This window comes from Chinchilla lanigera, unplaced genomic scaffold (assembly GCF_000276665.1).
Source record: "Chinchilla lanigera isolate Chin_1 unplaced genomic scaffold, ChiLan1.0 scaffold00101, whole genome shotgun sequence".
In the NCBI taxonomy this organism is placed as follows: Eukaryota; Metazoa; Chordata; class Mammalia; order Rodentia; family Chinchillidae; genus Chinchilla; species Chinchilla lanigera.
The window spans coordinates 4,455,983-4,480,724 of record NW_004955502.1 but is presented as its reverse complement, the minus strand read 5'-3'; the positions used below and the strand labels follow the sequence as shown (position 1 = coordinate 4,480,724).

Genomic DNA, 24,742 nt, shown 5'->3' with positions numbered 1-24,742 from the left:
TTCAGTCTCATTCATTGATATTGGGATATGGCCAGGGATATGGCTCAGTGGCATAAGTGCCTGCCTGGCAAGCACAAGGTCCTGAGTTCAATTCCTGGTACCAAAAAAAAAAAAGAAACTCATCTGATATTGGGTTGTTCATGATTTTTATATCTTCTTGATTCAACTTTAGTAATTTGTACATATCTAGGAATTTGTCCATATCTTCTGAGTCTTCTACCCTATGGGAGTAAAGATTTTCAAAGTAGGTATTAATAATCTTTTGAATTTCTATAGGATCTGTAGTGACTTCATTTTTTTCATTCCTTATTGCATGAATTTGAGTTTTTTCCTTTCTTTTTTTGATAAGGTTGGCTAGGGGTTGATCAATTTTATTTATTCTTTCAAAGAACCAGCTCTTTGATTCATTTTTGTTTTGTTTTGTTTTGTTTTCCTGTACTGGGAATCGAACTCATGACCTTGCACTTGCCAGGCAGGTGCTGTGCCACTGAGGTAAATCCCCAGCCCCTGATTCATTTATTTTTTGTAGTGTTTTCTTCATCTCAGTTGCATTAATTTCTGCCCAGATCTTTATAATCTCCTCCCTTCTTTGGGCTTTGGAGTTGACTTGTTCTTTTTCTAAAAGTTTGAGGTGCAGCATTAGGCTATTTATTTGTTCCCTTCTGTTTCCTTATATATTAGTTCACTGCTATAAATTTCCCTCTGAGGAGACTGCTTTCATTGCATCCTGCAGATTCTGGTGGCTTGTATTTACATTTACATTACATTTCATTTGTTTGTACATATTTTTTAATTTCTTCTTAACTTCTTCTGTGACCCATTGGTTGTTCAGGACATTGTTATTTAATTTCCAAGAGTTGTGAGATTTGGAGTTCCTTTTGTCATTAATTTCCAATTTCATTGCACTGTGGTCAGATAATATGCATGGGATAAATTCAGTTCTTTTGCCTTTAGGTAGGTATGCTCTATGTGCTAGAATGTGGTCTATTTTAGAGAATGTCCCATGTGCAGCTGAGAAAAAAGGTGTATCCTGATGTTACGGGATGGAACATTGTATACATCTACAAAGTCCATTTGTTCACAGATTTGGTTCAGCTCTGTTATTTCTTTGCTGATTTTTTTTGTCTAGTTGACCTATCTCTTTGTGTCCCCTACTATGATAGTGTTATTAATTATTTAGTTTTTCATGTTTGTTAAGATTTGTCTTATGTAGTTTGATGCTCTGATATTTGGTGCATATATGTTTATGATTATTATCTCTTGCTCTTGCAGTTTTCCCCTAACAAGTATATAGTGACCTTCTTTAACTCTTTTGATTGTTTTCTGTTTGAAGTTTATTTTGTCTGCAAGCGTAATAGCTACTCCTGCTTTTTCTGCATTCCTGTTGCATGGAGAATTGTTTTCCATCCTTTGACTTTCAGTCTGTGGTTTTCCTTTTGAGTAAAATGTGTTTCCTATATGCAGTATATCATTGGATTTTGTTTCATAATCCACTCTGCCAGTCAGTTTCTTTTGACTGGTGAATTGAGGCCCTTTACATCTATGGTTATGACTGAAATGTGTTGGCAAATCATTGTCATATTATTTACTTGTTGCTGGTTTCCTACTTTTTCTACCTGTTTAATTGCTTGCTCTGCTTGAGGGTTTCTTTCTATTGTTGTTCTTGAAATTGTGGTCATTTTTTCCTCTATCTAGAATATATTTAGTACTCTTTATAAGGTTGGTGTGGCATTCATGAAGTTCTTCACTTGTTCTTTGTCATGGAAATATTTTATTTCTCCATTAAATTTGAAGGATAGTTTTGCAGGATACATCAACCTTGGTTGGAAGCTGTTTTGTCTCAGGATCTCTAATACTTCACTCCAAACTCTTCTCTATTGGATAGTTTGTGTTGAGAAATCTGCCATGATTCTGATGGACTTTCCTTTATAGGTGATCTGTTTCTTTTCTCTAGTGGCTTTTAATATTCTGTTCTTTTGCTGTATATCTGGGATCTTGATTATTATATGTCTGGGTGTAGTTTTATTTTGGTTATGACTAGGAGTTCTACATGCCTCACTGACCCATATGTCAGAATCTTTTTCCATGTTTGGGAAATTTTCTGCTATTATTTCTGCAAATATTCTTTTTATGTCATTTGTATTGCCTCCTGCTGTTGCATTGACTCCTATTAGTTGTACATTATTCCTCTTTGCCTTGTCTTGAAGCTGTTGAATTGCTTTTTCCTGGTTCTTTGTTGATTTTAAAAGATCCTTTCTTTCATGATCACTAGCAGCCATGCTGTCTTCTAGATCTGAAATTCTATCTTTGGCTTCATTCAAGCAGTTTTTCTAGCTTTTAATGCAAGCTTTGATTTCCTCTATGTCTCTTTGAATCTGTTTCATGTGTTCTAGTTCATTCCTATACTGTTCATTTAACATTTCCATCAGTTGCCTATGCTCATCTATTTTTTATATATGTCTTCTTTAGATGTGCTGAGCAATTCTTGCATTATTGTTGTCATTTCTTTTTATATCTGAGATATTATTTCTGATCTGATGTCTTCTATGGCCTGATGGAGTTGTTTCTTACTTCCATTGCAACCATTTCAGCAATTTCAGGTGTGTGTCTACCAAGTTCTCCTATGTCAGTGTCTCCTGGACTTGTTCTGGGTGGGCTAGAATTCTGAGATTGCATTTTAGTCCTTTGTCTCATCATTTTTTTCTTTTTTTGTCTTTTTTGAGACAGGGTCTCGCTATGCAATTCAGGCTGGACTTGAGCTCACTTTGTAGTGCAGGCTGGTCTTGAACTCACAAGGATCCTCCTGCCTCAGCCTCCTGAGTGTTGGGATTACAGGCATGCGCCACCATGCCCACTGTCTTGTCATGTTTGATGCCAGAGGCACAGCACCCAGTCTCCCTCTTCCCTGGCAGCTCAGCAAGTTTGCCAGCCTTGCCCCTTTTTCTGGTGGCCAGACTTCCCCTCAGTGGTTGCTGAGTTGGGCTGCTCACAGTGGGGTGTTCCAGTGGTTGGTGGAGTGTACCTAGCTCTCCCAGGCTCCAGACACAAATTGCAGAGTTGGTAGATCTCAAACCACCTGACTTAATGTTCCCAGGCAACTCAGGGCATACATATGATCAAGAATTGGGCTGCAGTGGTAGCACGATCACAGACCACTTAGTCCTGTGTCCCCAGGCAGTTTAGGACTCGGGCAGAGCCAAACACATACCGCAAGGTCAGCAGTTTATGAACCGCCTGATTCAGTGTCTCTAGGCTGCTCATGGAGCATGCGGGAGCCAGACTTGGGCTGCACCGGTAGTGATCACAGACCGCCTGTTTCTGTGTTCTTGGGAGGTCGGGGTGTGAACAAAGCCCAGACGCAAAACCACAGTGTCAGCAGTTTGTAGACCACCTGATCTAATACTTTAGGCAGCACAGGGCATGCACAGAGTGGGCCCAAGTGGGAATCCCGGTGTTAATGATTCATGGCCTTCTGAGCCAGCATCTCCCGGCTGCGCCAGCTGCACAGAGGGCAGAGGCACAGCATATATGGAACTTTTCCAGTTCCTTTTTTTATTTTATTAAAAAAAGGTAAAACAGAATTTCATAACAAAATAGTAGGAGAATAACAATAGTTAATACATTGCATATTGTAACCTTCAAAATATGTACTCAGAGTATAAGATATGGGCATAAAAAATTCTCCAATCAATATTACCACAACTCTTCTTTTTCAGTGAACTAAGAGGCACTAATAGTATAGCTACCTGGCATTTTTCTCCCTTTTCCCTTCCTTTCTTTCCCTGTCCCCTGTCCTAGATTATCATTTCAATTTACTTCTCTCTTAATCTAAGAATATAGAGTCATAATATCACTGCTTTTAAATTCACTGAGATTTGCATTCTAGACCAATACATGCTAATTTTTTGTTTTCCCTGTCCTATTAGAGAGAGTATATTTTATGGTTGAAAGAGTCGGTGCACCATCAATGTCCACTGGCTCAAATTTGAGCATGTTTTTTAAATCTTTTCTTCCCAATGGATTTTTATTTACCTGTTATGTCAGTTAAGAAAAATAGCTTATAATACATCTAATGTTATTGTGGATTTTGTTTTGTTCACTTTTATTTTATAATTTACATGATTATTAAGTGTGTACAATTTTAGTTTTTCACATCCTTCTATGACTTTTAGGTTTTTATCATTATGGCATGTCTGTCTTCATCTTTGTGATGCTTTCTGCCTCATGATGAACTATAGCCACTGGTGTGCAGCAATTGGCTGGACAGGAGCCAGTCGTACACAGTTCTTCCCAATGTGGTGTTCACTATGTCACCTTGGTGGCTTAGACTCAGTCATGGCAGAAGGTTAATGTATGGAAACACAAATACACAAATCTCACCACATTCCTCAGAGCCAGTTATTAAACATTTGTAACAATGCTCTGGCTTCTTTGATATTAATATTTCAGTACCAGGTTTCTTTTTGTTAGTGCTTGCATGTTATAACTTTTTTCCATTCTTTTAATTTATATTTCTCTGAATCTTAATGTATCTCTTAGAACAAGTTATCATGGGACTTATTATTAAAACTCAATCTGACAACCTCTCCTTTAACAGGAGCATTTATTCTATGTACATCTAATGTGCCCCAAATATTACATGGGACATATTTTACTAAAAAGTTATTAGTTGTTTATCTGATTTTCACGTCTAACTGGGTCCTATATTTTAAATTGCTAAATCAGTCAGTCTTATTCCTTCCAAGCCTACCTCTAAACCTGGTGATAGGCTGCCATGAAATCATAATGACAATGTGCTAGACCTCCCTCTAAACTCTTCGCAGCTATTTTCTCATTCAGTTTTCAACAGAAACCAAAGCTCCATAATAAGCAAGTGTGCTTTTTAAAACCATAGTTTGGGGATTATTATTAATTATTATTATTTTATTATTATATTATTATTATTATTATTACCTCCTTTTTAGGTGAGAAACCAGAGCATATCAAATTTATTTGTTGAACTTCAGGAAGTGGTAAAACATAGGAACCATGTATACCAAAACTGGACTTCACATCACTTTTCTGCTACCCCTTATGATTCAGAAAGTTAACCAGCAGAGATGTACAGCTGCTTCTGTTTAATGTAGTCCAAGTCTGCCCTCCCTGAGGAGTTAATGTCCACCTTTGTGGCAACATATGCAAAAACAATGGTATAGGTAAAATTCTCCACTCAGATCTCCTAATGTACACCAACTTCAGGTTCACATGAGCACACAAAACCAGAGTAGTGTCTTCTGCAGTTGCAATATAGCACCAAGATCAGAAAACAGAGATTCTGGAATAATGATAGCTGCTCCTGATATAACTGCTTCAGATCTGGTAAGAATTGAAGAAGGTAAATTATACTCCAAAATAGGCAGCATCCCTCACAACCATAGAATAAAAGACATTCTGTGTTTCAGCACCTTGACTTTGCTGGAACCACAAGGAAAGTGAGAATTTGGCACAAATTATGAATGTATCTCATAGTATTACCTTAGTGCACCCCAGCCTCTGAAGTGAGCTTCTTCCTGAAAAAATAATATTTTTAAAATTGTTTTTGATAAGCTGTCATCAAAGAACTCTGAATTCCTACCACTTACCTTCCTCAGCTCTCTCTAAATTGGCTTCACAAGTCATTGGGCTGAGTCTGCCTCCTGCTCCTGGATCATCTGCACCCTCTGGCATAGCCCCTTGGTCTCCACCCTGTGTCAAGCTAGGCTATAAAAGTACTCTGAAAAGTGTGGTGCTCCTCATACTGAGGGGCTGTTGTATATGTTAGCCCATATATCTGTAAAATTGCATCTGGGGTCTCTGATCAGTGACCTGTGCACTTACTTCAACTCCACTTCCTGAAACCAGTGGAAATGGTACCAAAAAGGCCCATGAAATGGGTTAAGAACTGAGGAAAAGCAGCAAAAATGTTAGTGGAAGTTAAGCTAACATAAGGAGGATGTGAGACGTGGCTTCATAGAGCCGGCCCTACAAGGGGATGATACCTAGACGATTGGGGGAATACCAACAAGTCTAGCTGTAAGGGGAGCAGCAGTGTCTTCAGTCACCTCATGCAAACAGGGCAGCCACAGCCCAGACCTAAGTGAGGCTATGCCTTTGCTGCCACTATTCTCACCTCGGTTTCCCACCCTGTGTACTTCAGCTCCACCTCAGCACGGATCTAACGCCATTCGCCACTGTTCCAAAGCAACAGACTTTACCATTCACCACAGTTCATAAAAACGTCCTGTTCCCCCAGCTTTCAAGACTGGCTCATATGTGGTAGAGAAACAATTCTACGAGTTTGTTTCTGTAGTTATACGAAAAATCATTTATGATCCTTAACATTTTACACTTTTTTGCTAAAATTCTCCAGTGAATTTAGCACTCTTTGAAGAAGCAACACATTGACCGTGTGGCTTCTCACTATCCAGCCTCAATACTGTGCTCCTCAGGGCACACACCCCAATACTTGGGTGGTGAAGGGGATGGCGAAGGCCTTCCTGTTCCTGCAGCAGAGGCAGGTGCAGCTCTTCAGGGCTGACAGCCAGAAGTGAACTCAGCCAAGAGGCTCCACCTGCAAGAGTCCCAGGCCTTAGATGAAGGCAGCTAGGCAATGTTCCTTCTCACCATCCCAGGACAGGCATCGCCAATGTTTCTTTCCCTGGCCAGGGCTCAGAAGCACCTCTTCTCAGCATGCCCTGCCATGTCTGCCTCCTAAGGGGATGGAAGTTAGCTCACATTTCTGCTCCAGGTACTGCTCAGGACGCAGCCCTGCTAGACTCCTCTCACTTTACTCCTTGATATTTTCCAAACCCTAATTACTGCCAAATCCACCTGCTCAAAGAGCCCCTTTCTAGGCACAAAAGGGCAACCTCCTTTCTGATTTCTACCCTCCCTTCAACTTCAGTTCTGGGTCTGGCCACTCACCAAGTGGCATATGTCCTCAATCACTGTGGATTGTCACTCAGCAAATTAATCAGCATCTCACCTACAGATCTGGTTCTTCCTTCTTTTCTAAGTGAATGGGTTGAAAGAGAGGCTCTATGCACGCCTAGAAACTTTATTTCTTGTAATTGCATAGCAAAACCTTAACCTCTGTTCTTATCACATAGAAAATTAATGGCTAAGCCTGATTTTTGCTGTAAAGACAAAAATAATGCAACCACTCTAATTCTTTGGGAAAAAAAGGACCACTGATTTTCACCTCATGGTAGGGGGTAAGGGGGGCTATTGTTGAACATATACCAATTTTGAAGGTAAGGAAGGCTGCAATGGCATATAATCCAAAAGTTTCACAAGGAAAAGATGTAGCATCTACTCTTTGCATCACTGATAATCTACCTGCGTCCTGACTATTGTGACTGCTTATTGACTTCATAATTCATTAAAGAAAATAACTGAAAGTTTCCTTAATTTTTATTGTCCTCTTTGCATCACTTAGTCCAACATATTTCTACTTTCAGGCCACAGATTAGGGCTGGCACTGTGTAAGTTTATTGGAAGCTGGGTGTAGGACACATGGAAAAGCAAGTTGTAGAAGCTTCTGTGCTCTCCACTTGTTCATCCAGCAAGCAGAGTGCTTAAGCCCATGCAGTTTTCTGAGATAGCATTGAACAAGGTGTTCAGAGAATCTGCATAATTTGGTGATGCACACTCAGCTATGCTAAGCATCATGTATATTTAATTGCCTTTGCTCTTTGGGAAAAAATCAGGTGTGTAATTGAGAATCCATTAATGTAGGTGGAGATCCAGATATAGTGGATCACAAATAGGCAAAGTATTTGTGTAAAGGCCACAGCCTCCTCACTCTTTTTTAAATAAGGCTAGAAAAGTTTGCACAAGATTAAATTATTATTTCTAAAAACTTCTAGTCATTGATTTGGGCCTGAAATGTTACCTACTTTGTCTCCATGGAGTTCAATTCTTCAAACAGATTTTGTTCTGAGGAAATTCCAGGAAGTTTTGCCTCCACTTCCATCAATTCATTCATTAAGACACTGAGGCTTTTCCCTGAGGGAGACGTAATGGGTTTGCTAAGTGCTTCCAGCAGGGCTGCCAGGCTCTCCAGCCCATTTTCTCTGTTGTCGCTGTGTATATATGAACATATATCACGAGCCTGTGGCAAAAAATGTTCCTCTAGAAGGAAGAGTTTGGTGAGGAATTGAAACAGGCAATGGATGCAAACGCTGAATTTAAACATTCTTTATCCTATGAAAAAGTCAAATCTAGCCAAGCACAGGAGTAGCAGCTCTGAATTGCTGGGCTTTTGACCCTTTATTTATTGTTTATAAAAACTGTAATAGGATTGTTTCTTTAATTTCTTTTTCTATGTATTTCAGTTTTTCCAAACTTAATGTAGCTACACTGGTTTTCAGAATCAGCTTCAGCTCCAGATGAGAGTGGCTAAAGAAAAGAGAAAAATGCTCTCCCTAACTAAAGCCTTGAGCATTTGCCCTTCCCCTTAGTTTGCTGCAAGTCTCCCTGCCCTTAGACATGCTATTGTCCTTCCTGCCCACCTAAATATTTCCATCTGCCAGGCCTTTCGTGAGAACCTCCCAGCTCAGAGGGAGCCAATCCTGGAAAGCTAAATCTCAGCCCTTCCTTAAATTCTCTGTTCTCTGTCGAAAATCAGGTTAAATAACCCTTAGTTATTGCAGGCTGCTTAGGCCCACAATCTCCCAAGGGAGTGGATGGTGAAGGCTTAAATAAATGAGGCAATGGTAATGATTTCAGGGCTCCAGGAGGAACTAACTCCCTTACAACTTTTGATATTCTCTGAGTTTAGCCAAAGACTTCTCCGGGCAGCCTATATTTATTTGGTTTACAAACAAAGGAGGAGGATACTCAAGAAAACACGGGAATCTTCTCCAAGTAATACATTATGTTAATTTAGGAGAACTACGTTATCTCCAGGAAGGCCTTCACAGCAGGAGAGAGATGCTTACAGCTACACTCTTCTAAGTTAATTGGGGGTGGAGCCAGACATCCTCAGCTGTGGCCTTCAGACAACTCACAAGTAAACACGGGAAGCCAATTGGTTAATATTAAATCCTGCTCGGAGCCCTTTGTAGTGGTCCCCAACAGTTCTCTACAGAATCACCACCCTCACTGCCACCTCCATCAACAAAGGTCAATATCCAAACTCATGCAAGTGATCACTGGAGTTTTATAGAACTTGATTTCAGTAAGTTTAGTCTTCTTTGCCCATAGTTTTGCTTTCTGTGGTTTCTGTTATATATAGTTGCCCTCAGTTTAAAAATATTAAATGGAAAATAAGCACAAATAAGAAATAAGCATAAATTTAAATGTGTTAACTTTGCCATCCTGAGTAGCATGGAGAGAACTCGCCCCATCCTGCTCCACTTGCCATGTGCGGCAGCCTGCCACTATCCAGCCATCTACACGGCCTTACTGGGCACCCGCTCGTCACTTGGTGGCCATCCTGACTATTAGATCAACTGTTGCAATTTTGCAGTGCTTATGTGAAAGTAGCCCTGATTTTATTTCATAATGGTCCTAAGTGCCAGAGTAGTGATATGCCAAAGAGAAGGCATAAAGTACTTCCACTTACAGAGCAAAAGTTCCCAACTTAAGAAAAGAAAAAGATATGTATGCTGACATTTCTAAGATCTACAATAAGAATCAATCTTCTAGCTGTGAAACTGCAAAGAAAAAAGAAGTCATGCTAGTTTTGCTGGCATACCTCATACTGCAGAAGCTCCAGACACAGTGTAGCAGTGCTCAGTTAGGATGGAAAAGTGTCACATTTGTGTATGTATGCATATGTGTGAGGCTTTGGTATTATTAATGTTTTCAGGGACCCACTAGTGGTCTCTAAATGCACCCACAACCCCAAAGTTAGGTCTCTGAATGTACCACAACCCCAAAGTTAGGAGTGAACGCTGCATTGCATGTTAAATGGAGGCATATATTATATTTAACATGCTGAATGCAGCAGACTCTAGGAGTGTGGCAAAAAATGAAATAAAAAGAGAACAAAAGAAAGAGACAGAGAGAGAGCAAGTGAAGGTGGGAAGTTTGTAGCCATGCATGTGGTATTAGGGAACTCCTCACTCATGTGCCATACTTTTGTGTTCTGAAAAAAAGAGGTTAAAAGCAGATCTTTCAGAGAGTTTTTCTGTGAGCACAAGTAGAAAAGTGATTCAGTAGCTGGGGGAGATGTGGTAGCAAGACTGTTTGCTTGTTGGTTTGTTTCTATCAGAAGGAAAATTAATGGCATGTCTGTGTGCATATAGGAGTAATAAGTAGAAGGAGGGAAAGTAATCCCATAAGAAAGCAAGAGGAGAGTTTTTGAAAGAAAGCCCTTGAGAGGAGAAAGGAGGGATCCAGCTCATCACAGACAGTCCCCAAGGGTGAGCAGCTACTACTCTTGTTCTCAGTGACCATGAAGTAGGGTCATCACCTGAGTGGAAACCTCAGCAAGGACAACAGTTCATCTGATGAAAGTTGTGTGTAGCTCTCCAGAAGACTGGGAACTGAATGGTGTGGATGCTGTAAATGGTAGAACTTTGTAGACTGCTGCAAAGGAAAGGCAAGTCCTAGTGCTTAACTTCCTTCGGTTACACTCTGGGGCAAGGATGGAGGGGAAGGGCCTGCAGGGCAAGAGAAAGTAAGGTCTGCAGCAGCCACTCCATGACGTTGAGACAATGAGAGAACCCTGGATGTGGGAACTGAAAAAACTTGGAAGAGAAAGCAGCACTTAAGCCAGGCCTCGAATGAAAAGGAGAAAGAAGAGAAGGAGCCTCCGACACGAAAGAGCAGCAAGTGTGTGCGTGCTGTGTGGGCAGGAGGCAGACTGGGCACAGCACGGTCGCCTCTTAGGACTGTGCAGGTGGCCTGCTCCAGGGACGGGAGGCAGCAGGAAGAGGTACTCCTGAGTACTGGGGTGCAGGGCTTCTTGCTGAGGACTTACACTGCAAAGCACTGGTTTTGGTGCTGTTCATAATTCATTCACTGTCACAGAAGTGCAGTAAGGGGTTGGTCATTGCCTCCACTTCACAGATAGTGTCAGGAAGTTCTCGGCATCGAGTAGACCCAGGCTGTACCGAGGGTGAATCAGTGCCCTGGGAGCCACTGGTACCATTAAAGTATCTTAGCTGAGTGATATTTAGAACTGCTGCTACCTTTTTCCTTGAGAAATAATGAACATAATAAAGTTAAATTCAGAAAGTAAGCACTATGAATATTACAGCTGTTCCTCATCTGTGACTAGAAGTTTTTAATATTCTAATGTAGTCATTTCTTTTTCTTTTTTTTTTTTCTTTATTCAGTGATGTGACCAGTTCCCAAAACTATTGTTTTAAGGCTTGTTTTCCTGGCATTTACCTTACAATCTAAAATAATACAATTATGTATTATTTGTAAGTACATACAATGTTTAATTTTTCTAATATTCTTTTACTCTAGGAGAGGTGGTTTGGAAGGTTATTGGTTCCTCAAATCACTTTGTCTTCTTTATAACTTTGCACTTCGTTCAGAGATGGTTATGGTTGGCAGCCAAGTCATTACCGTGCAAGTTAGACTCATGTTTTGTCATTGCCTTGGAGAAATATTTACTGCCTCAGTATATTTTCCAGTCTCCTACTAAATATGCTCTATTTTCTTAGCAGAACTTCCAACTATCAATTCATTCTCATTAAATTTTTACCTACTTTTTCCAAATACTTATATAACCTAAAAATACAAGCTCATGAAATGTACCCAAAGGACATAAATTTCAGTTCAACACCAACATTATCATATATGTAGCACTGAAGAAAATCACCTAATCTGATCTCATTGCTGTAACTATCTTCTTTAGCTCCTATAAATAGTAATTGTTTTTACCTCATTGAAATCTGTAACATTGTATATTTCAATTCCTTTTCTTTGTTGTTTTTTGTTTGCTTAACTTGAAATTCTTGAGAAAGATATAACTGATTATCAGTGTGGCCTGCCCTCTATCTGTCCCTGCACTGAGGTGACCCTGGGTCCCTGATCTCAGAGGCCTTCCCTTCCTCTTCTCTATCAAGGACTTGGACACAGGCATAGATGAGAGATTCTGATCCCAAGCACAAGCTAGAGTCTTAACATAGGGAATCCCCTATGGTGGACTTAAAGTAGGAGGGGAACAGATCGGCTGAGGTGTCTAATGTTAACATGATATGAGAATCCAGAGAAAGATGCAAAATATTTAGGCAATGGTAGAGAACTACCTAGAATAGGGAGATACAAGGGTATGGAAGTATCTCTAGCTTGGTCTTCACTGTATAGAAGGAATGATGTGTGGAAATTACTAGGACATAGTTTTCAGCTCAAAGGGAAAAGTTGTCTAAGCAGAAATATTTTACAAAAATATTTGTAAATTATTTACAATGAAACAGTGGGCTCCCAGAGGGGAGAAGCAGCCATTTGTAGAGTATTTGTCTTCCATCTCCTCTAACAGTGAGGTACTTAAGACCAGATGGTCTCATGAGCATTTTCCAAGCAGAGATAAAATTAAGAGTAGAAAGTGGCAGCAGGAACCTGGAGATCTGAGGCAAAGTGATGCACATGTGACCTGAATTGGGGCTCACTCTGGACAGCCAGCTGGGTGGACATGTCACTAGGTGGGGGATAAGGAAAGACTGACCCAAGCAGGGAAAGTGGGCAGGGGCAGTTCATTCGAGTGCTGGAGAACAGAGCAATCTGGGACCTTCTCACCCTCTTCTGCACCCACCCTAACAGGATGAAAGTTAAAGATTAGCATCAAACAGGATCCGTAGGAGCAACCTTGGATATGAGTAAAGCCAAGTGTGGAAGTCTAGAAGGAGCCCCTGGGGGCAACTTTGAGACAGAGACAGTGTTCCTAGAGCCAGGGAAAAAGAAATCCTCTCTCCAAGCTGAGGTATCAAAGAGTTCTACATAAAAAAGTGAGACAGAAGCAAGCCCAAGGGACTGAAAATGGAAGGTGACAGGGTGGACTAGGATCAGCATCACAACAGCACTCCCCACACTGCAGTCACCCTGAGAGGATGGAGAAGACCAGGGAAGGGGGACAGTTTCCCTCAGTACGGTCAGTGCCACACCAGCTAGGCCTGAATGTATCTGATGCCTACGTCTTCTGTTCTAAATGGCAATTAAAATACACCCTCCACAACTTAATTTATATTACAATATGTTTGTATTCATAAAGTGCTTGAAAAGTTATTGAATTATGAGCAAAACTCACATTTACCCCCAGCAGTGGGTGCTGATAGAATGTACCCAGCTCCTGTCCCTCTTATACAATGCCCTTGTGTTTTAACACTGAGACCCTTTTGCTTTGCCCTGACTCCATCTCTAGTGCAAGGAAGAACCAGTCCCTGCCCCAAGATAATGCTTCCTTCTTGTATAAACCAGTTTGAGGTAGATTATTTAACTCTAGCTGGAAGCATCCTTACAGACTCATAAAACAACAGTTGCCAACTTGTCTGTATATTGGAATTACCTGAGGATCTCACAAAGTGCTGATGCCTCTGTCCCACCCAGGGACTGTGATTTATTGCTATAGTATATGGTGGGCTGAGCCAATTATCCTCTCACCATCCTTCCTCCCTGGAGAGTCTTTCCCAGGAATTCACCACTTCCCAGACCAGTGGCATCTTGGAGACTGCTGTAAGTGACAGAGAATTCATGACCCCACCAGGGCTCTGCCCACCCCTTTCCATAACAGAGGAGGAGCTTTGACACTGTGACAGGATTTGAATTCTCTGCAGCTGACTGGCTTGGATTTCTGCTTGATTGTCTTATCCATACCACATTTCAGAAGATGTGAGTTTAAGAGCCTTCTCTAGGACAATGGAAATATCTACCTCTATAACCACATGCTTGGAGTCTCGGGGCCACACTGAGTGGCCAGCTCACAGTGGTGACCGACTATTCATCAGCAGTTCCCTTCTCACTAGACAGAACGATTAAAAGGAAAAAGCTGAAGTGGGGGAGAAGGAATTAAGGCCTGACTCCCTATTAACTGTGTGCTACCTGCAAGCCTCAGCGCCCCACAGCGTGATAAACTGAGAAAGATAATGTACTGTGTACACTGTTATGAAATGGTGCAAAATAAAATGTATGAAAATTTTCAAAATAAGAAAATACTCAGGCTGTGTATCCTATTTTTATGAGGGGCCCAGAAGGTTAAAAATGAAACCTGGTCCCCACCCTAGCAGATACAGTGTCGTTTTACAGGTGAGCTGGCACAGGCAGGGACACTCTCCAGCGGACTCCTCTCTCCCCTTTGTCTTCCCTCCCACTGTAAAATCACAAGCTCGCTCTGCAAATACCGCTCTGAGACTCAACTTCACCACTGCTCACTGCCTGCCAGCTTACTGTTGCCTAACCCCCCACACGGGGAAAGCCCAAAACGGCCACTAATCAGCAGGAAAGTTACTTTGTGTATTTTTCTTCCTCATCAAGAGTAAACCTCTGGGTACAGCGGTGCTCTATCACTCCAACTTGAATTGTAATGTCCATCAGATGGGGACTGTCTCGGCAGGAGTGAGTGCTAAGTGGGGCGTGATTCTCAGAGAGATGTTGGGAAATGGTTTCAATGTTCAGCAGTTCCTAAAGGCAAGGTGATTTGAGATGCTGAGATTTAAAAATTTGATAAAATAAAATTTGATTTAAATATTTGATCAGACCATTATACCATTTTCTTATTTCTGAAAGTATCTTCTCATTGGAATATTAGGGTTGGCAGTTGAACCACAGTAGAAATTTCATAAACCAGAGGATTGTAATTTTTATTTTATTTCATTCATTTATCCATATATGACACATGTATCACACAAATGTATATATTCACTAGGAAATCGATCTTTCTCTTACAGATATCTCCACTAAAATACACCATTCTGAAACTAAAGACATAGACAATGTCCCAAGAATCGAAACAACTGAAAGTGCTGCAGACATGCATAAAATGTCCACCATGAGACGAATATTCGATTTGGCAAAACTTCGAACAAAAAGATCAGCACTTTTCCCAACTGGGGTTAATGTCTGTCCAGAGGAGTCCATGAAACAGATTTTAGACAGTCTTCAGGCTTACTATAGATTGAGAGGTAAGGACAGAGGTGAAACCTGTTTTGCCCTTCGTTATCTTCTTCCCTTCTCTTTGATTCATCCATAGGTTGTTTTTATCCCTAAATTTCCAGGATCTCTCAGCTACAAAAGTTATAAAAATCAGCACATGAGTCTAATAGCAAGGAGTAATAAACATTCACAACTATGCTACATATCATTTTGCACCATTTAAAACAATGAAGTGTAGTCAAAAACTACACTGAATATAAATTTTCCTTAAATGTATTTACTACAAAAAAAGACACATTGCCATTAATCACCCATAAACAATTTCCTCTCACTGGTCAGGTGAGGTAGTACACACCTGTAATCCCAGCACTCAAGAGGCTGAGGCAGGAGGATCGCTTCAAGAAGGCTGCCTAAACTACAAAGTGAATTCAAGGCCAGCCTGAACTACATAATGAAATCCCATCTCAAAAAGACAAAAAAAAAAAGTTTTAAAAAATTTCCCCTCACTTCAAACACACTTATCCCATCATTCTTGCCACTTTCTAAAGTAATTCCCAAAGTCTTTTTTCATGTGTGTCTTTAGTTGCACTGTTGTAGCTGCCTTGATGTCCTGAATCTACTCAAAACATTTACTTTTCATAGTCGTTTCGACTTTGGGGAAGAATCAGAAGTTACACGGTGCCTGGCCCAGTGAATAAGATGGATGCGTACGCACTGTAGTGTTCTTAGGAGCCTGCCTTTCTGTTGGAAGTGTTGGAAGGCACTCCGCACAGCAGTCATCATATTTTTGATCACACCTCATAAAGACACTCATCAAAGCAACGTCCAGAACTGTTCCAGAAAGTGGCAAGAACTGGACACGTGTGTTCAAAGTGAGGGGAATAGGCTGTGCAGGATTAATGATACTGTGTCTTCTACTGTAATCAATGTTTTAAAATTAAATATTCACTGGGTATGTTGATCACTCCCTGTACTTGCGCAACATCAAACCATTAAAGCATTTGACAGGTCACCAGAAACATGGGTTTTGCCTCTTTGTTTTGTTTTTTTGTCAAAGCCTAATACGCAATTTTAATGGTGTTCTTGTGAGATAAAAAAAATGCAGGATTATTGCAACATCAGGAATCTAGGCAAGTTGATTTATATATCTCAAGATTCCAATTTCCCAAAGCAACTTGACAATGTAGATTTTGTTTCTCTTCCTTCTTGATAATTTTAAGGCATTTACTGCAGGTTCAGAAGTTTCTGAAGTTTGGGGGCTTGGTAGCAGGTCGGAGTGAAAAACAGAGGAAGGATGGATACCAAGATATAGTGCAAGGTGTTGCTGTGGTTTCCAGCACAGGCAAAATGCAGTTTGTAACCCAAAGAGCGTAACAGGCTTCTCACAACATTCCCAGAAATCATTGAGGAATTAAACCACATCACGCCCATCAGTGGCTGTCTTAGGCATTTACTTCCCCTGGGTGAAAAAAAATTCCCAGGGCTTCTTCTTTGAAAGAAAAAAATAGTCTTTATAGTTCTGTTGAATTCTCCAGGTAGCTCCCATGTGCAAAGTACCTTGTCTCTCTGAATCCTAAGTTCAATCCATCTTACCTGCAAAAGTTGCGGGGGTTTGCTGATTTCCACTTGATCAGACTACATGTTCGGAAATGTGGAGCCTCCCTCCTCTACTTAAATCCCACTGACTACAGCAAGGTAATTCCACCCTTGCCTGTGCAGTGTTAGTGTTCTGACAATTGAGAGCTCACTTTGTGATACTGACCTCCAGGAAAACTCTTGGATATCTACATCTTCAAGATGTGCATAGGGTTAAGTCAATCTGAGGGGTTCTTATTGGACTTTGGAGGCATAACTAATCACTTCATGACTAAGCCTTATTTTGGAGGCATAATTGGGTTCTGGGGGTATAATTAGTCATTCCATGACTAAGCCTTAGTTTCCTCATGTGTGTCATTTTATGTGAAAATTTTTTAAAAGTTTGTCTTCTGATAGAAGCTGCACCCATAAAAAAATGAAAAGTACTGAATCATGGTCAAAAGAACTCTAGTTGTAGAAAAGAACTGTTCTACTTTAATATTCTAAAGTCTTAGCATAGCACTTCCAAAAGTTCTCAGTAAATGTTGGTTGATGGACACAGAAGCCCATTCACTGGGAATGTGAGGCAAAGACCACGGTGTGTAAATCACTCATTCTGAGCCTGCCTACGGATTGATCAGATGACGACACTGGTGAATTCTGTATTGTTTGCTCATGGATAAAACTACAAACCTACAAATAGATGTAGTATTTGTAACGCATTGGAATAAACACTGTTGCTAACCATTTTCATGTAGCTTCCAATTCTTTACAACATTCACAAATAGGATCCGCTGCAGATACTTACAGTAGAGGCTATTCCTGCAACCAAGTTCTTAGCTCCGCATCTTTGATCTTAGTTCTCTATTCTTGACTAGGTTTGCCTCTTTCCTTCTTATTTTGCTGGGTGAGACAAACCACTGTTTTTATCACTGCGGCAGTGACAGCCCGTTATCTCTATGGCTGCCCTTGGGTGGTAGAAACTTTATTATTCATCAGTGTGAATTTCTTAAGTCTAACAAATTTGTTCGCAAAGAAACAAAAACTAAGACCCAGTGGCAAAGCAAAGGCCTTTGATGGAGTTACCCGCTCACTGTTCTCATCACTGTCTTTATAAAACTATCTGTTAACTTCTTTCAAACTCAGGGGAGAAAGTTCCCATAGTCCTAAATCGAGTGGAATATTGAGCTACTTCTTTTCCCAGTGCTTGAAGCAAACACCAGTGAAAATGTCCTGATCTTTGCAGTGGGCTCATAAACATGCTCATTCCAAAGTACAAATGCAAAGTTGTTTCCAAAGGCTCCAGGCTGGACTCCATCCTCCTCCTAGGTAAGCTTTCTGTTTTTTGTATGGTTCCCACTCAGATCACCACCTCATTCCATGATGCTCCCTGTCTTTGCCTTCCCCTGTCTCCCAATCCCAACATCAAAAACATCAAGCTTTGTGTTCCTCAGGAGAGAGCAAAAGCTAGGTCTCTCTCAGTGACATGCAATTTAGAACAGGTTAAAATGGATAAGGTTCTAATTCTTGCTGATCCAAGTGCTGACCACAGATCAGCAGTAGCTGGGAGCTCCTTAGACGCGTAGACTCTCATACCCCACCCCACCATCAGAATCTGCATTTTAAAATGATCACCAGGCAATCTTTTGCACCTTAGGGTTCTAGAAATGATGATCTAAACAACATTGCACCAACTAAGCCCTGAAGACATAAAGTAAAGTACTCAGGGGCACAGTTGGGAGCAGAGCTGAGGCACGACTAGACTCCCCTCCCGATGTGTCTCTCTGTCTAATGTGTGCCAAGGTGGTCCTGCCCTGGGCCTTTCAACACCTCGGTCTCAGTTAACACTTCCCAGTTTAGAACAGTAACTGTCTGCAGCCTGGACATCTGTTATGGACATCTATGGTGGCCTCTAGGCCAAGTGCTCTCAGGATGCTTCCTTTGTGGTCAAGGAGCACAGAGACTGGCTCTGTGCTAAGATTCCAAGAACCCAGCAAGACCAGAGAGGCACAGCGCTGGTTTCTCTAGAGTCCCTGGGATGAGCCCTCCCAGTAGGCCAGAGAAGGATGATACGGAATGGGTAAATTGAGGGATCAGAATAATCCAACTTTGAGGAGTTTTCCAATCACTCCCAGCCCTGTGATGCCTCCAACTTTAGAGGATCTTGTTGTTTTGTTTTGTGTTGTTTTGTTTTTTGATGTTCTTTCAATAAGGATGGGGGATTCACCAAGAGGTTGTAGGTGCTTTATCAGTCACAAAAGAATCCTGCACCACCTGTTTGTGGGAAGCTTCCAAGAGCCCAGAAATAATAACATCAGATCACACACACACAAACACACATACACACACACACACACACACACACACATCTCTCAAAAAAGTAGAAGAGAATCCACTGGTTCTGGTTCATCCTTAACCTGTGGTCACTACAAACTGCACAGCCCCAGGGATAGTTCTTCAAGTAGCTTTCTTGTGCTTCAAGGGGAATTTCTCCTAGGGCCTTTCTTTAAAGCAAGTGTTGATGGAAGCTGAACAGGTTCTGGTCCTGCAGTGGAAAAAAGGGCATCAAGGGAAGAACAAAGAGGACATGGGCACCACTAACAAGGGCCTCCTGCTTCCCAGTGCAGCCTCAAGCTCTCCAACCATATGACGGGGCAGGGTGCAGCCTGCAAAATCCCTGCATGACTGTCAATGTGTCCTCGGATATAATGCTCTGTGGGGGAGCAGGAAGGGAAATTTCTCCTGCAAGATTGAGTTTGGGCTCAACTGGCAACAACTAGCCTCAACTGCAAACAAAATTAGCTCAGATTTGAATTGGACTGAAAAAAAAAAACTTAAACTGAGTCCAAAAGCAAGAGGCCCAAGCCTGTGATGAACTGGTACACAGATGAGACTGTTGTACTATGTTTTCCCAAAAGTTCCACACACACCAATTGCCTGTGAAAGCCACCAAAACAAAGCCCTCAGTGGCCCTACTAATTTGCTTTACTGTTGCATTTCTGGCACTGGGATGAGTATTGAATTAAACCATTGGATACATTGAGAAAAGATAGAAGGGCAAAACCATCACCAAACATGGTATAAATTACATAAGGTACAAGAACAGCAGCGGCAGTTGATTTACTCAGCCTGGACACACAACACTTAGAATCTCGGTAAGTTTCAAAATATAAAAGTGTTGTTTCCTTCTTACGTGGCATGTAAACCTTTGACAAGAAATGAAGGTCTGGACACTGCACGATGTTGGTATCAGCAAAGGCACTGAAACCGATCCTTGATCCCTTCCTGGCAGGACAGCGGCGGGTTTCCTATAGTGAAATTATTCTCTTGCTTCCCATGTGTGTTGACCCTGCTGTTTGCCCAAACAGCAGAAGCAAGATGACACATTCAAGTGGTGGGGCTGCACCTGATCCTGCTTTCATGAGTTACCGATGAAAAGATCAGTTACCGCCAAGGTTCTGGTCAAGTTGCTGCTGGTAAAGGACTCGTGCTCTATTGATTCCTTGTACAAAAAAAAAATCACCCAAGCAGCCAAAAGATATGTTATTCTGCAACTAACTTCATGCTTTCTCAGTGTCATTGCTGTTATTTAAAATTGTTTCCTTGAATGACAGCCCAGGGACATGGTGGAAAGACAGGAAAGAACTGTTTATAGAGCATGCTTCGGGGGTAGCGTTTTTCCTAGGAAGAGGCTGTCTCCCACCCAGTGGCTCTGTATTGCAGTGTGCCAGGAAGCAGTGTGGGAAGCATACCGGGTCTTTCTGGATCGCATCCCTGACACAGGGGAATACCAGGACTGGGTCAGTACCTGCCAGCAGGAGACCTTCTGCCTCTTTGACATTGGGAGAAACTTCAGCAGCTCCCAAGAGCACCTGGACCTGGTTCAGCAGGTGAGCCTAAGCTCTGTGGGGCTGCAGAGTGGACTGCCGCCCTTGCCCTGCCCTGTCACCTGGTCTCCAGAGTAGAAGAGTCAAGTGAAGACAGGTTCCAGCATATCTGATCAGACCTATGGGAATTTTATTCCTCCAAAATAATATTGTTCAGGCAGGTTGAAATGTAGATGCAGGGCAAAGGGAGTGGAAATAGACTAGCTCTTCAGTTGGCATTATCTCCTGGTAAAATTACTTTTTATCTTTTTGCAGAAAATAAAACAAAGAAGATTCCCTGAGAAGTAAGTACCCAAAATAGAGTGCTGCGTACTCTTGACTTTCAAAAGATCATATAATGGAGTGAGACTAAGCTATTCTACTTTTATGATTTTTATGTCAGCCACCAAGATCTGTGTAGGTGCTTCTGACAGACAATTTATGCCTATATTATACTGAAGATAAATGAGTATATAAAAGAAAAATGCATAGAACTTATAGACTGAAATAGACATTTGCATTGTTTGCAGGAAAAAAGAAATTTACCACTGTCATAGTATGGAATGTGTGTTTTCACATATAAATATAGAGCAGTTAAAATAGTTTGATTTTTAGAATTCATGGTAAACTATTAGTTACACTGGGAAAACATTTAAAACAATCAGAAAGCAGCCTGAATTTTGAATTCTCATTTGGTATTCTGTAAAGTGTTAGGTTCAAAGTAAATTACTGAAGCACTGAGCTATAGCCTCAACAAGAACTGAATATCAAATAAGAAAATCAAAATGCAAAAAAGGAAAGAAAAATAAAGAGAAAAGTAATTAAGGAAGGAAGATGTTGTTGCTAAACTCTAGACTCACAAATTACATACATTTTATAAAATTTAGAAATCTGAAGGAAATATTACAGAGACACCAAATTTGGCCATATGAATTACTGGAAATTCTTTATAATGCCTTTTACATTTGTTTCTGTTCCCTTTGTCACCAACCTGTTCTAGGATCTTTTTAATTTACTCTGTGAAAAATGCCAACTGTGATTTCCCTAATGGTGTCCCTGCCTCTAACCTCTTCTGCTTGCATAACAGCTGCTAGATTAATACATCCAGAATATCCGTTTTGTTCCACTGAGCCCATCCGAAAGCATTCGACACATTCCCACGTCCTCCCCTGCCTTTCTGAACATCCCTCTGCTCATCTTCCCCACCCACACTTCTACACAGGGGGCTGGATGGTAAAACTTCAGCACTGCCATCCCTTCTGCTCTGGCTTCTGCTTAGGGACAGCCCGTGGGAAGGGGGAGAACAGAATCTCTCTCCCTCTCTCTCTCTCTCTCTCTCTCTCTCTCTCTCTCTCGCTCTCTCGCTCTCTCGCTCTCTCGCTCTCTCGCTCTGTCTCTCTTTCTTTCTCCCTCTCCTGCAAAGTCTCTGAGCTATTGACCTCCTCCAGCTTCACCTCAGCTCCTGGCAGGCAACTTTCTGCAGACCTTCTCTGGCTCCTGGTGTCCTCTGCACATCCTGATTTCAAGGTGACTTTGGCACTCCACGGCTCCTAGCCCCAGAGTACTGTGTTTTCTTGTGCTTGTTCATATACTCTTTCATATAATACTATTTAAACTCTTGCCCAAATTACCCTGCTATGAGTCACTTGTTTTCTCTTGGGGCCTTCACTGAAACCTCATTGCTGGGACAAAATACCCAACACTCACAAGTTAAAGAAGGAGAAGTTTATTTCAGCTCACAGTTTGTGGAGGTTTCAGACCGTGGTAGGCTGGCTCCAAGGCAGGGCATCATGGCAGAGGGGAAATACCCCATGGCATGGCAGGCAAGAAGCAGTGGGTTTTTCTTTCCCTTTTTTTATTTCATTCAGGCTGGAAGCCTGTTGGTTGGTTCCACCCTCACATAGGGTGGGCCTTCCCATTATCCATACCCAGAACTGTGCTAAATCAATCAGTGAACTAATACAGTTATTCCACCCTTAATCAGTATTACATACCTATGATCCAGCCATTTTCCAAAAGCTCCACCTATGAGCACAGGAAGCTCTGAAGGCATATCTAAATATAAACCATAACGGAAGAAAAGAGGAAGGAAGGAAGGAATTTTTTTGCTTTTACTTCAAAGTCTCCAAGATAAATCTGATTATCATTAAAATTTAATTTTTTCCACTAGTTTTATCTCTCCCTCTCATTTTCGGGATAGCAAAATAGTAGAGATCCCTAAAAACAAGTTCTTCATTACCTGATGTTATTCATGGCTACCTTCTACACTGTTGAAGTTACTGGTAGATACTCTCTACTCTCAGAACACTGTTAATGGCTAAACCCAGCACTGAGAACAAACTAGGGCAAAACTCACACAGAGACATATCAACAAAGATCACATTACAAAGAGATGACAAAAAGCCCCCACACAACAGTAGAAGGGACAACCTTCCCATTTAATTTACAAACTTTGACACAAAAGCACAACTATAATGAGAAAACAGGGAAACAAAATGCCTCCCAAAATTCTTAACTCCAAAAAAGCTGATCCCACAGATACAGATGTGGATGAAATTCCAAACAGATAATTCAAAAAATTGGTAGTTAAAATGATAGATGAGATCAAAGATGGGACAAATAAGCAGCAGAACAAATCAATTACTAAAACTATGAGGGATATTAAAGGAGATAGAAATAAGCAGGTGGGTGAATTTTAAAAGATAACAAAAGATATACAAGACTACTATCCTTCAGTAAAGCAATAGAGGTTACGGAAAAGAATCAAGCAGAAATCCCAAAAATGAAAACCTCAATAATTGAAATTTAAAAACTCAACTGAAAATCTTGACCATGGGCAAGATGAATCCACTAAGAGACTATCAGAACTGAAGACAATGCAGACACACTAAAACATTCAGTCAGTAACAATGAAAAACAGTATGAGGTGATCAAAAGATGATCCAAGTACTCATAGACAGCCCAAAAAGAACAAAGTTAGGGAATGTTGGTCTCAAGAAAAGTGCCAAAGTACAAGCTAATGGGATAAAAATCTATTCACTGAAATTATCACCAAAAATTTTCTAAAACTAGGGAATCAGGTGGATACCCAGACAAAGGAGACATTTAGAACTGCAAGAGACACCATCAGAAAAGAACCTCTTCATGACACATCGGAGTCAAACTTCCAGAACAAAGAAAGAATACTAAAACCCTTTAGAGAGAAGCAGCATAACCTTATAAGGGCAGACCCCTCAGAATAACAGCAGATGTCTCAAGAGAAACCTTAAAGACCAGGAAGCTGGGGAATGAAGTTTTTCAAGTCCTGAAAGAAAATAATTGTCAGCCCATGAAAGGATGAACTAAAGAAATTCATGACCACCAAACCAGTATAGCAAAAAATACTTAAGGGAATCCTGAACAGACTCAATGTGACAATAAGCATGAGGCCATAGCAAAGAATAAATCTCACTGAAAGTGTAGATGAATAGAAACAAATGAAATAAACCCTGTAAAAGCAGCAAAATGGCAAGAATTAGTACATACCTCTCAATAACATTTAATGTAAATAATCTTAACTCTTCAATTAAAACAAACAGACTGGCAGATTCGATCAAAACACAAGACCAGTCTACATGTTGCATCCCAGAAACACACTTCATCTGCAAAGACTACACAGACTGGAAGTAAAAGGATAGAAATGATACTTCAAGCAGTTGGAGCCAGCAAGTGAACAGGAATAGCATTCTAACAAAACTGATTGCAAACCAAAACTGTTCAGAAGAGACATAAGCTGTCACTACACATTGGTAAAGAGAACAATTCACCAAGAAGAGATAGCAGTACAAAATGTATATGCACCAAAATGTCAATGCACAGTTTCATAAAACAAACAGTACTAGACATAAAAGGACATTCAAAAATGTAATCATAGAAAGGGACTTCAATTCCCCTGTCTCACAAATAGACAAACAAAAAAAATATACAAAGGAACATAAGAAATATAGTGATATCTCCATTCCCAAACTTAATTTGTTCCATGATTCTGGAAAAGATGGCCATGTTCATGTTCACCACCCAATGTAGAGTTCATGAACAAAAACAGAATTTTGCCAAATGCTTCTGTTTGAGAACCATATTGTTCACAAGCAAAAGCATTCATGAAGTGAGGTACCACTGTATATATTCTTATTAGCAACCAGTAGAACTTTCTCCAAAGCAGACCATATATTAGAACATAAAATAAGTCTCACTAA

The 24,742-nt window shown here is 40.8% G+C and overlaps 1 protein-coding gene across 1 annotated transcript in view; it reads left to right on the top strand.

Annotated features, from left to right (window-relative positions):
• The window catches only part of Impg1 (interphotoreceptor matrix proteoglycan 1), a 143,553-nt gene that overhangs the window by 21,899 nt on the left and 96,912 nt on the right, over positions 1–24,742 (top strand). Inside the window, exons 2-4 of the mRNA XM_013505815.1 lie at positions 14,862–15,095; positions 20,365–20,531; positions 20,784–20,812. Of these exons, the coding sequence (XP_013361269.1) occupies positions 14,862–15,095; positions 20,365–20,531; positions 20,784–20,812 (430 nt within the window). The remainder of the gene's footprint in view (positions 1–14,861; positions 15,096–20,364; positions 20,532–20,783; positions 20,813–24,742) is intronic.